The 13,667-nt window shown below is 40.1% G+C and overlaps 1 protein-coding gene across 1 annotated transcript in view; it reads left to right on the top strand.

Moving 5' to 3' along the window:
• The window catches only part of cubn (cubilin (intrinsic factor-cobalamin receptor)), a 127,396-nt gene that overhangs the window by 56,764 nt on the left and 56,965 nt on the right, over window positions 1-13,667 (top strand). Inside the window, exons 39-48 of the mRNA XM_037079515.1 lie at window positions 391-583; window positions 2,865-3,062; window positions 3,973-4,119; window positions 5,950-6,140; window positions 7,528-7,696; window positions 8,662-8,836; window positions 9,322-9,500; window positions 10,369-10,578; window positions 11,189-11,329; window positions 13,249-13,433. Coding sequence (XP_036935410.1) covers window positions 391-583; window positions 2,865-3,062; window positions 3,973-4,119; window positions 5,950-6,140; window positions 7,528-7,696; window positions 8,662-8,836; window positions 9,322-9,500; window positions 10,369-10,578; window positions 11,189-11,329; window positions 13,249-13,433 — 1,788 coding nt within the window. The remainder of the gene's footprint in view (window positions 1-390; window positions 584-2,864; window positions 3,063-3,972; window positions 4,120-5,949; window positions 6,141-7,527; window positions 7,697-8,661; window positions 8,837-9,321; window positions 9,501-10,368; window positions 10,579-11,188; window positions 11,330-13,248; window positions 13,434-13,667) is intronic.

Genomic DNA, 13,667 nt, shown 5'->3' with positions numbered 1-13,667 from the left:
ATTGAAATTATACCACATTAAATCGCGATTTTCCTTTTTGTGTGCACAAAATGACATTTACATTGTTTGTTTGCTTATAATTGACTTTCATATTTAAATTACAATGCCCTATATATTAGGGTTGGTGATTGTACAGACACAGTGACTAAACATTCTCCTTATTATCGTTGTCACTTTTGTCATTATTAATTAAATAGCTTACATGGTTTTTAATATTATTGTTAGTGATATATGTTTGGTTTGGCAATATAACAAACTTTCAATGCCAGCTCATTAAAATGAGAGCTACAGACAGAGCCCTGGTGAGAGCCAAGTGGTGGCAACAGTCCAGGGAGGGTCCACTGATATGATAATGCATCCATTCTGCCCTCAAATTGTGTTACTTTACAGATATTTGATGGCCCCAGTGTTCATTACTACCCCATTGGGACATTTTGTGGTCTTGCCCTGCCTCCTCCACTAAGAAGTACTGCAAGCACCATCACCCTGGAGTTCCAGTCAGATACAGTGGTTGGAGGACGAGGCTTCCTTGTGGAATGGACCGCTGTGCAGGAGTCTGGACCACCACCAACGATTACACCAGGTCGGACAAAACTGTTTATCCCCTTTAAGCCACCATACATAGAACCACATCATATTAAAAATGTGCGTATTTCATGCTGCTGTCCATTCAAAAAGATAAGTTAGGCAAAGAAGGTAGCAACGTAGTCCCAATTGAGTAATTAAGTGCAGACTTTAGCTTTACACTGTCAATGTTGGCTCATTACTTGAAGAAGAAAAAATCTGCATTATTCAGCCTGTGTACCATATAAGCTGTGCTGTTACAACAGGAGTTGTCATAAGCCCATAAGGAATCACACCAATATTGTGTCTAACTTACTTCTGTGGAAAGCCTAGATAAGTTATACACCACATCTGGTTTCTCTGTGAACACCAAAACCCTTTTCCACTTGTGTTTAATGTTCATTGAAGTCTAATCATTCATTCATAGATGTTCATAATAAGGTCAGCAATACTCAACTTAATGCCACAAAATGCAGTTGAATTCAATAATTTAAACATTTTTATTATTTGGCTCTATATTCAAGCAAGACGGCTACTGCTGGCAGCTGCAAAACCAGCTACGATCTAATCCCTTTAGGGAATTTTGGACTATTAAAGCTTGTCCACTTAAAGAGATAGCTCGGTGTTCAAGTCTGACCTGTGGCCCTTTGCTGCATGTAACCCCCCTCTGTCTCATCCTGATTCCTGTTATCTCTAGGCTGTCTTATCAATAAAAAAAAAAAAAAAAAAGAAAACTAAAAAAAGGATAGCATCAACCCCACACTTAAAGCTAGGGTCTACAATCCTGGAGAGCTTGCAAGATTTGAAAGTGGCACCGCCTCTCAGTTCCACCCTCCCCATCCCGTCAGTGCTTCGTCCAAAGCCACGCCCCCACAAACTTGAACGTGCATCTGGCAGTGGGACTCAGCAGGGAGAAGGAGAGCAGCAATTCAGCTGAATTTAGCACAGAGCAGACAGGAAGTAAAGCGCTGAAATAACAAACAACATCCGGTTACTTTTCAAAATAAAACCCAGCAGCGTTGTCACTGGCAGGTCCATGCTGTCATCTGTGGCATCATCCACAGCATTGTCCACGGGATCACTCATGGGATCACCTGCAGCATCATTGGCCCCACCACGGCCGTCAGGTGGGCCCTCCAGGCTGGTCAAAGATGCGGGTGGGGCCGCCGGTGAACAAGTGACTGTCTCAGTCGAGTGTGATGCACCCTGCTGTGGAGGCATCTGCCGAGTAGCGGTCCTGCTCGTCACTGTCGCTGATGCCATCAACATTCTCATCCTATAGTGCTAGCTCTCCACTAACGTTTAAGCTCCCACAAGACCTAAAGTTAGATGCGGTGAGAAAGCTTGAGATGTTCGAAATGCTCTGCCAGAGTTGCGAATGTCTTTTATCCCTCTCCAGTTTTGCTTTTTATTTAGAGCCCTCTATCTCACACCACTTAATTTTTTTTCCATGTTTTTCCTTTTAGACTAGCTAACAATCATCTCAACAGCAATACGTGTCTAGATTAAAATTTCACTGTCATCTGCCTTTTTTTTTCTTTTTCTTTTTATCTGTCATCTATGTGTGTACATGTGTACGATCAATAGACTATATATAAAAGAGGCCTACGTCCCCGTCATCATCGCCCGAACACAGACAGCAAAACAAACAGTCATATTTTTATTTGCAAATAAATCAGGTAGGCTATAACGTTGTAATTCGTCACACACTTAATGAGGTCTACTCACAAGAAAAAAAAAAAAAAAAACACTGTGTGATGGAGGCCTCTGGGAGCTCGAGGCCCCCAGATGGCCTGGTTTGGGATCCGGGCTTGTGTCTACCGTACTGTGCTGTAGCGGACTCAAACCGCAACCGATGGGGACTGCCAGAAGGCGGAGCAAAACCGGATCGAAGGCGCAACGCAGTGGACCGTATCCAGTGGAAACTGGGCCGACTCATTAGCCATTCTCATGGCTAAAAACAACACACAAAGAAGCTAACGTTAGCATTGGGCTAATACAAGCTACAAACGTAGCCAAGTTGGCAAACCTTACATATTTCGTGAAAATAACAAATCCCCCCCAAAACAAATTGGTCAGCTTTTTCTCAGTCCTGCAGCTGCCACAGATGTCTGATTATTATCGTTCCTTTTTCTGAATACATCATGTATTGACTACTCTCAGGATAGCAGGACCATTTCACCCAGTATAACAAAATGTGTTTCTGAACAACATTACAGACCCTAGCTTTAACTGTGAATGATCTTCAATGGGTCAGTTAATCACTTCTGTCTGTATGCATTACCATCTCTCTCTCTCAGGTGCATGTGGTGGACTACTAATGACGGGGGAGAGTCCTGGCTTCCTTTTTTCTCCTGACTGGCCTGAAAATTACCCAGCTAACCAGGAGTGTACCTGGTTGATACGTTCTCCAGACTCAACTGTAGAGTTCAACCTTTTGTTTCTGGACATGGAGGACTACCCTATGTGTTACTTTGACAGCCTTGTTATCAGAGATGGTAAGCTTGTGTAGGTAATTGAAAATCTGGTGTTCACTTTTATTTTAATGGTTTTACACATCAAAATAATCCTGTGTTTGGACACTTCAAGTTTGAAATATGCATTTGAAAATAATATTTTCTAAAAGTCTGTCTTGAACTGAGGATGTGGAATTCAGAAAGGGGGCTTATAGAGAGTGTAGGATCTAGTGTTTTTGGAGCATGACCTATATATAGGTACTAAATGTCAGGACATTGATGCCTCTGCATATTTTATCTTCTTGTATCACAAATCACACTTTGAAAAAACAATATTAATTGTATTTATTGTGTCGCATACATATAATGCTGACATTGTTTACTCATCAAATCAGGCTGCATAGCTATTAGGAAAAAAAAGTGAAAACTGCTGTATGATGTCACTAATTGGGATAAAGTCTGCTTTATTTTGGTATTTACATTGATGAACCACAAAATGCCGTCTGAGTTTAGCCCAAAAACAGCTATAACGTTTTCAAATGCATGTCTGACAAGATTTACACTAGCAATCAAATTCTGCAGATATAATACATATAAATATGTCAGGTCAAACATAGTTTTTGTATTTATTAGCAATGAATCTATGTATATTAGATATCTGTTTCTTTAGTATTATATTGATATTGTTGTGCAATCATAAATTGTATGATTGTGTTTTTGTGTTAGTTTTGAGGTTACATAAAAAAAAAAAAAAAAATTCAAAAAGAGGAGGAAGAACAGACGACAGATGAAAAAGCCTTTTCAGTAGAAAAGTGATTTAAACCATCACCATGAAAAGCAATGAGCCATACCTGTATTGAGTCACTGGTATAACTTTGGTGACAGCCCCATGCTGATGTGATAGGTCTACTTGTTCTTCTTTACATCAAATGATTTCCTTTTGTGTTCTCAGGTGCAACTAGTCTGTCCCCCATTCTGGCTACTGTATGTGGTCGGCATCTTCCAGGCTCTTTCCACTCAACGGGAGACTCCATGTTCATTCACTTCTCCTCAGACAGCAGCATCAGTGGCCGAGGCTTTAATGCTTCCTACTCTAGAGGTCAGATGCCAGACTTATGTATTCGTTACACTCAGTTTTTCAAAACCAATCCAGAGCCAGTATTAATCAGATAAAAGTAGGAATTGCGCTCTACTGTGTGCAGCAGTGACTTTGCATGCACTTGCTTTGGTTCAACCATTTTAAAGGTACAGTGTGTAGGATTCAGTAGTATTAAACGGTGTGGTTGCAGATTGCAAACAGCTGAACAACCCTTGCCTCACCCTGCCCAACTACTAAAACCCCAAAACACGAATGGCCCTCTTCAGAGCCAGTGTTTGGTTTGTCTACTCTGGGCTACACTAAAACCCAACAGTCCTCTTTTGTACTCATACACACCAGCCACCTAAATATGCCTGATTTTCTTCATCAAGATCTGTGCATTATTCTCTGAGAAATTAATGAAAATGGGGAAAAACACCCGTATTTCACACTGTTATAGAAAGAGAGAAAAAAATCCTGTATCCATCCCCTTTTCCTGAGGAAAATTAATGGGATCTATTCTGGGATTAATCTGAAAACCAGTCAGCAGTTTTGTCTAATCCTGCTGACAAACCAATGGACAGCGGGTAAAACATAACCCTCTGAGCAAAGGTAAAAAATAAAGCCCTTCAGTGGAGTGCTCACATGAACTCTTGTCAGGCAACCAGCAGAGACTCCAGGTGGTTACTGGCATGGCCAAGACTTCCACCACTCAACTTCCTGGAAAAATACAACATTTTTTCAAGTCTTAGAGTAAATAAACAAGACATAGTACCATAACAGTGAAGAGTAATTCTAGAGAAAAATCAACGATTGTAGAGTTTCATTCCCAGGTAGTAAAACCTGAGGCTGCTTTGGATTGGGCCCCTCGACCCATAGCCTCGGTATTTGATGACCTCAAAAATCATCTTTCTTTAACTACCAATCTTTTCAACTATCTCTCTTTAGGATAACTTAGTCAGCATTTATTTAATGAAACCCCCCCTCCTTCATGTAGTGATGAATGAGTGCCTGAGGGGATGGCCACGGTTCGCTGCAGGGTGAATAATAACTAATGTAGTATCACAATAATAAATAGCAGATGTACAAGGTTAGGTTCTGGATTGGATCTTACCTTTTTAAATAATGCTCGTGTAATAAATGGTGTCTTACCGCAAAAACAATATAAGAGGTTGACATTACATTTGTTTTTATGAAGCTAAGTTTTTCCCTGTTCCGTGCATGTGCAGGAGACTTCCCAGGAGACAGAAAGTAGCCTAAATTAGTTACTGTTTATTGTGTAGAATGTGTTTACCATTGATAAATTGTAGTCTTATTTCATAAAGGTAGTGTAAATGGTGAAATCAGTGTAAACAGTGTGTTCAAACAGCTGCTAAATGTTTGCAGCTAAGATTTTAGATACAGAAGCAAGCAGGCTGGTACAGCGATGCTGAGACAAACTGACACCTTTTACAAGGAAGGAAACAACTTAATGTATTGCATTTAATTCAGAATTTACCGAAAGTATAGAAAAACTGAGAATTTGCTGTAGCTGTCTCTCTGGTTTTTCCTCAAAGTTTTTCCTCAACCACCAACTCATGAAATTAGGTGTAACAGACGGTGTTTGCAGCTTCACACTCTTGAAAATATGGGGGGACTACAACACATCTTGACTCTCCTTTAACTTGATAAAAGTTCTTGGTCATCCAGTATTTAAAATCCATTTGAAATTGAATGCTGGACAGTAACATTATCAATCGTATCTTCTTCCTTTTCCATACATTTGCTGTCATTCTCTGCTATTGCGCTTACACTTCAACAGTAAAAATCGTGCTGTATTCATAAGACTAATGCTAATACTTGTCTTTTCAGGTTGCGGTGGCCTACTGCATGTAGACAGGGGTGTGCTGAGTAGTCCCTTTTACCCCGACAACTACCTGCCTGGTCTGGATTGTAGCTGGCATGTAATGGTGACGCCTGGCTTCAGGATTTCTGTGACTTTCCAGAGCCCTTTCCAGATTCAGGGCTATGGAACTGGCTGCAGTTCAGGAGACTACCTGGAGGTAAACAGCACATGGATGTCACATCTGTATTATGAATATAGTCAGACCCATACATCTACAAGAAACAGTTTTGCATGTCAGAATCAACACAAAATTCCCATATAAATAACAAGACATTTACAACATTCACACATTCCTGTGCACACTCTCAAACCACTTCATGAACATGGAATAATTATGAACACTGTGTTTCTTTTACTTACACATTGACAATGTGTCAGATCTCTGTAAGGATTCTCAAGTTGGATTCATAGTTCTTCCACCACCACATATGACTCGAGTTTGATTGTAATTTGAAAGCAGAACAGATCAACCCAGGAGTCTTCTGTTCTACTTGAGTGCCATTCTAGTTTGAGCATGGATTTAAAAGTAAACTATTAAATCCATCTGCTGATTGTCAGTTAACGTATATCAGCGATTATGCAAGATCATTTGGTAATCATATGTATGGTATTTATGTGTTACACTTGTGTAATGAAGGGGGAAAAAGAAACAACATATACTTTAACAGGATGAACACTGATATTTATTCACAGAATAAAATCAGGTTAAAACCACAGGTAAAAGTCCATAAAAAATGACAAGACCTGGGGTCTGGTGAAAGGGGCGCTGAAAGGCTAAAATGAAGGTGCGCTGATTGTGCTGAGGGGTGTCACGACCGGGACAAGGTTTTTCAAAATAAAAGCACAACACTCTCCCAATGTACAATACATGCAATAAAAATACACAGATAAAACTACACACTAAAATCAGAAATGTTACAAGTTAAAAACACTGGGGGCTTAAAATGCACACAATAACATTACTATCTTACCCCTTTGACACTTAAATACAGGTATTTTCCCAGGCAGACCTGTTGGTAAAGAAATGGGGTCTACTTTAGCACCCAGTACTTTACAAGAGAACTGCAAAGACCACACACAGACTAATGTCATTCATTTATTCAGGGAGGATTCTCTGAGAGCAGTGCTCTCTTTTTAGGAATGCCCTGATCACATTCACGCCTGGGGGCTGCCCAGTGTGGCCGCAGTTTGATCTGCTGGCAACTGAGCAGCTCACTGGAGTGGTTGGGGTTAATTGCCTTGGTCGAGGATGCCACAGTGATGGTAGTAAGGGGGTCTTGGGGATCTTTTGGGGATCTAGTTCCAGACATCCTCTGATCACAAAGTCACCTCTCTAACCTTAGGCCAAACTGCCCTGAATTACAAGTGTGAAACCACCTCAAAATGTGAATTAGAATTAAGTTTATATTTCATAATACTCGTCAGGTGCGACAGCTTCATTCTATTTTCACCTCTCTTTGTCTGAGGTTTTGGACTATTGATGATCAGTTGGTAAATTGCTTCTTCCATCACTCCCACTTATTCATTCACTGCTATCACCACAGCTCAGGAATGGTCCGGATGGTTCATCTCCACTGCTGGGGGAACGTATTTGTGGTTCAAGTCCGCCATCCCTCCTCCAGACTACTGACAACCACCTCTTTGTTCACTTTGTGTCTGATGCTACTAATGAGGCCACCGGCTTTAAGCTGACCTTTGAAGCCCACAGTCAAGGTACAACCAGTATCTTTTCTATTTTTCCGTCACAGTACAATTCATCATATCAACATGGTTGATGTCTTTACAGCAAAACTCACTACAGGGACACTATCTGTGGGAGTGGGAGGGAAGCCCACACAGATTATTGACACGTTTACAAACCCCAATATAGAGAACGTTTCAGAGTGAAAGTGCCAAAATAACCATTGAAATCACTATAACCAGCCAAACTCTGACTTCTCAGATGTCTACTGATGTTAGCATGCAAACCAGCTAGCAGTGAAAGAAAAAAACAACAACACACATTCTCAATTCAAGTTTCTAAAATGGGTGTTAAATTTGATGTGTCTTTCTACTAAACATATTTAGTTACAGAGACTCATTCTCTTATTGTAGGTTAAGGGACTAAAAACACTCATGATTATAGGTGACGTGAAAGGGAGAGGTTGGTTACATTGATTGAGGGATTAGCCCACTTTATGCCCACACACAGCTTACGGAGTCAATCAAGGTACTTTAATTACAGTTAGTGCCCAACTGCTGAAATTTGCATCAATTTTGATTGAACTGAAGTTACATCTAAAGTTCTGAAAAAAATTGGTTGGGAGCTTCCGTGTTAGAATCCCAAGCTCCCCTCTGTGTTCTGAATCTCATAGAATCTCACCCTCTCTTGCTGTTAACATTATGAACAGTAATAGTTGCTAGTTTGTTTTTACTGCTCTTGTGTTAGTGATGTCTGTTGTGCAGTTGTGTGTAGCTGAGATTGGAACATCTGGCTTTACCTCGTCATATTGGTTTTCAGACCCTTTTGATGAAGACACATTTAAGAATGTGTCCAGTAAGAGACTTTTGTTTGCGTAAAATGTATACAGCTCCTATGTATTCATTATTAAGGATTGGAGAATATGGTCTTGATCCAGTGAGTAATAATGGTCAACATCGTGTTACAATATAAAGTTATTCTTTCTCTTTTTCCACAGCATGTGGAGGCTTCATTGAGCTAAATGATAATGATCCTCCAGGGTATATCACTTCACCTAACTATCCTCAGAATTACCCCCACAACATTGACTGTATCTGGGTTATTGTTGTGCCCAATGGAGAAGCTGTCCAAATTGATTTTGAGGATGAATTCTACATTGAGCCCTCTACCAGGTACAGCTGCTACCTTCTCTTATGGGTGATATTTTCTTATCTTTTTCACCTTTCTACATGCGCATTACTGTTTAGATTCAGTTTCATGTGTACATTATTTGGAAACTATATTCCTCCTCTGCCTTTTTGCTTTCCATTTCTAAAGTTTAATATCTTGTTTTTTTGATACATGCAGTGAACTCATCTATATATAAGAAATTCACCATTACTTTGAAATAAGATTATCATTTGTGCTTACAAATAAGCTATTCTAATATTCATATGATAGCTTGACAACTGTATAGCTGGTAGGGTCAAAGTTGAGAGACCTAAAATTGGGTTATAGGCCAGACATTGTTGGAGGATCACTGCTCATAAAGCTGATCTTAAAACTGAGAAGTTAAAAACAATGGTGATTCGTGTTTAACTATTTTTCGCATGATATTGTCTTTTCATCATTACCTTCACAAGATATATTTTCAGGTATTCATTCATGTATTTCTCAGTTGTGTGCATGACTACTTGGAGCTGCATGATGGCTCAGCTCTCAACGCTGAATTAATTTCCCGGCTCTGTGGCAACACCCGACCATCTACCCAACATTCAACAGCTTCCTCCATGCTGCTAAGGTTTCGTACTGACACCAGCGTTGTACACAAAGGCTTCAAAGCAAAGTACTCCATAGGTAAGCAAAACACAGGCAGTACCCACAATCTGATGGGACCTAAAAGATGGTTTTCCTAATCCAGCCAAAACCAAACAAGCAAATACCTTATTCAATAAGAGTAAACAAACAGAGACACTTTGGCACTTGGTGTCAAAATCAGGCTTTTTGTGTTGGGAAATATTTTGCTTGAAATTATGCAGTACATAATTAGCTGCCACCAAACTCCTGTATAGTAGGCTTGACGACAGGTTTCTAGAAGTACTTGAGTATGTTGATGAAGGTTCATAGTCATCCAGGTCATGGTAATTGTAAGCGTGGAAATATAGGCATCTGGATTTATTTCAGTTTCTTGAAGACGTGTCACCTTTCATCCAAGAGGCTTCTTCAGTTCTAACTAACTGGAGCAGAGGTGCAGGTCTTTAAGCTATGTGTGGGAGTGTCCTTACAGAGTCGTTAAGGACACTTACCTTTGGTGTGTTGTGATGGTTGTACCTTCTCAACAAACATGGAAACATCAATAGTTAGGGTTGGGTTTCGAAGGTGAAATGAATGTGTTGCATTCTTGAGTAGCTGGTTTTGAGCCCTCTGAAGGATCATTGTGGCCCTGTGTCCTTTCACCGTTGAACCCAACCGTAAGCTCTTAGGTATTATTCTGTGTTGCCTGCAAGTTTTATACTTCAATATAAAACATGCACATTAGGTCAATTCTCCAGTTATTTCTCTTGACCTGTGTACTAGTGTTTTTATTTGTTTGACCACTGGGGGTTGCACTGAAATTCCTGTGTACACTGTTCAATGACATTAAAGGCATATTATTCTGTCCCTTGTAAATGGAAATGACCCAAACACTAATGGTCCTACATTTTGGATTCCCATTTCCTTACAGGAGTATGTGGAGGTACCTATATAGGTCAGAGGGGTGCAATCCAAAGCCCTGGCTTCCCAGGATCCAACTACCCTGATGGCTCTAGCTGTGAGTGGTACCTGGAGGGGCCCACAGGGCACTATCTCACTCTCAGCTATGGAAACCTAAGCCTGCAGACCACTCCAGGATGTGTTGCTGACTATGTGGAGATCAGAGAGTACAATGCCTCAGGTGAGTATACAGGAAGACTGAGTCTTAAAAGCCATCCCCATATAATAGTATTGAATTAATGAAAAAAACATTTCCAAAATTTGATATGATTCTCTGAGATTAAAGTTGCTTAACAGATTTCTGATGGCAGATGCATCTGCAAATTCCCTCCTCAAAATGATATGATTCCCTGACACAAAGAGAGAAGGGGAGGGAAATAAATGAAGAGCTGGTTTGTTTGAAATACATCATACACACACAAACTGCGCGTTGCCATTTCAGTTTACATCAGTGGAATTGATTTGTTTACTCCAAATCAATTGAGATATTGAAGTTCAAACTACTTTCAATCTGAACACATTGATGTCCAGAATTGCAAGTTTTTTTGTTCAGTTCAAATATAATTTGAAGTACCAATGGGTATCACTCATATTGTCACTAATCATATTGTTCATTTATTCTATGAGCAAAAGCCTATGTTTCTATATGAGAATTAAATGAATAATAAATAGATTCAAGGAATAACAAACTGTGGCAAAAGCCTCTTTACTTGAAAATGACAAATCAAGACAACTAAGACGCAAACTTAGACCAACTATGAGGTAAATGTCCTCTTTTGTACTGTTTGCAGGACGCCTACTGGGCCGGCATTGTGGGAATGCACTTCCAGCTTCCATGGACACGTCTGACAGTTTTGCCTATGTCAAGTTTGTCAGTGACACCAGCGGAAATGCAGCTGGCTTCAGTCTGTCATTTGAAGCCAGTGTTGAAGGTGAAGTCATTCAAAAATACTTCTAGTAAAGAAGGCTTTAAAGATCACAAACTACATTAATCATTTATAGAACATGATATATGCACATGCAGTACAAATGTATAGTTGTTGTCAAAAGTTTACAAGGACTGGTGAGGAAAATGTATATCATGCCAGTCTTCGGTTCCAGTTATTTCTACAGCTTTCTGTAATGGAATGAGTGGAATATATATCAACTCACATCGAAAGTATACATACAGTAGCTTGAAGGATCCATTTTTGTGATTATAGAAAGTTGAACGAATCATCATTTTTGTAGCATGGCCTCTTAAGGTTAATAGGGCTTATTTGATACACCCACTAGACTCAGCCACAAGTCTAAAGAGCTGACATTGATCTGAAAGAGCACATTCTTGATTTGAACAAGTCCGGAAAGCCACTTGGTGCCATTTCAAAGCAGTTACAGGTCTCAAGATCAACTGTACAATCAACTGTTTGTAAGTATGGTATTAAGTGTATGTGATCAGCAGCAAACTTTAATCCACTGAAGTTTGCTGCTGATGACATTGACAAAGTAAAAACCTTCTGGAGGAAAACTCTGTGGTCCGATGAAACAAAAATGTAGTTTTTTAGCCCCAATGAGCAGCAATATGTTTGGAGGCGAGAGGGTGAGGGCTTTCACCCCAAGAATACCATACCTGTTGTCAGGCATGGTGCTGGTAGTATTATGCTGTGGGGCTTTTTCGCTGCCAGTGGATCTGCTGCTCTAAAGAAAGTAAATGGAATAATGAAGAAGGAGGATTACCTCCAAATTATTCAGGAAAACTAGAAGATTTGATCATGGGTGCCGTTTGGTGTTCCATCGAGACAATGATCCCAAACACACATCAAAATGTTAAAAGAATGCAGGGTTCTCCCCAGACAATGGAAGGGGGGCGCAGCGCCGCTATACTGCTAGCTCAGCGCCACTATACAAAGTTTCAATATTAGCTGCTTTGTAGTGGGTGAGGGTGACGAGCGAGCGTCCGTCCGCCCGGTCCGATGATTGCGACCGTCTCCCCTGGTCCGACGATAGCGATAGCAGGTGAGGGTGATGAGCGACTGTCTCTAACCCCCCCACCCCCCCCCCCGATCGACAACAGCGACCGTCGTCTCTTCCCCCGGGATGACAGTGCGCCGCTACACTAAAAATTTCTGAGGAGAACCCTAGAATGTCTAAATCAGGCTAGAATTGACTTTTTTTGAATTATCTTCTCAAAGTCCTAACTTGACTGTAAAGAAGAACAAGTCTGTGCCAAGAAGACAACAAATTTAGATGAACTTCACTGATTCTGTCAAGAGGAGTGATTCTAAAATTAAGTCATTGGACTACCAGAAGTGTGTGGATGAATATGAACATAACCTAATTGAGGTGAAAATGGTGAAGGGAAAAGGGAAATTTCACCAAGAATTAATGTATATTTTCGAGCAAGCAGATTTGGTCACATTTTGAGAAGACCTGTAATTAATTCATAACTGAACCAAACTTCAGGAATGTTTTTCTATGACAAAGTAGTTTGTGTTCCACTCATCGCAAGACATGAAAAATGACAGGTGAAATCACTGAAACGGAAAACTGCCATTATATACATTATATGTTATTTACAAGGTAATGCAAACATTTGGCCTTGACTGTATATGTTAGCAACTGCTGTTCAACATTGTGGGTATTTGCAATCATCTGGATCAGGATTTAGATTGTTTTCCATAAAACAGGTTGTCCAAATGTGTTGAGTTAATAATTGTGACTGCAGACCCAGTAGCTCAAAGCACAGATCAAAAGAAAGCTTATTTGCTTTAGGATCAAAGAGAAGAATAGGTTAACATTAATTCACTTAGAAAATGTTATTTGTCATGTTAATTGTAGAACAAGTTTTACATTTCCTTTCCTTCTACTGCAGTCTGTGGGGGAGAGTTGAATGCTCCCTCAGGAACTATCTCCTCTCCCAATTACCCCAACTTGTACCCACACAACCGGGTGTGTCGCTGGGAGCTCAGGGTGTCACCAGGCCGCAAAGTAACACTCACCATTAATGACCTAAGACTGGAAGAGTCTGGTAATTCGTGTGCATTTGACTATGTTGAGGTAAGTCCCTTGCCACTATTCCTCATGTTTCAGCAACCTTACCTTTTTAATAATGTATCTTTGTGACCTCAAGTCAATTCCATTAACTTCAAATGTATTTAAAATGTTGCAAAATTCTGTTTCAGATACAGTGAATAGACAGTGAAGACACCTACTCAAACAATTTCCTGATTATTTTGTAATCTCGTCAAGGAGTTAAGAAAGACTATAACATTTGATAAAACAATTAAAGAG

This window comes from Acanthopagrus latus, chromosome 19, assembly GCF_904848185.1.
Source record: "Acanthopagrus latus isolate v.2019 chromosome 19, fAcaLat1.1, whole genome shotgun sequence".
NCBI classification, from domain to species: domain Eukaryota; kingdom Metazoa; phylum Chordata; class Actinopteri; order Spariformes; family Sparidae; genus Acanthopagrus; species Acanthopagrus latus.
The sequence above is the reverse complement of the archived record's forward strand: the minus strand, read 5'-3'. Positions and strand labels throughout refer to the sequence as shown.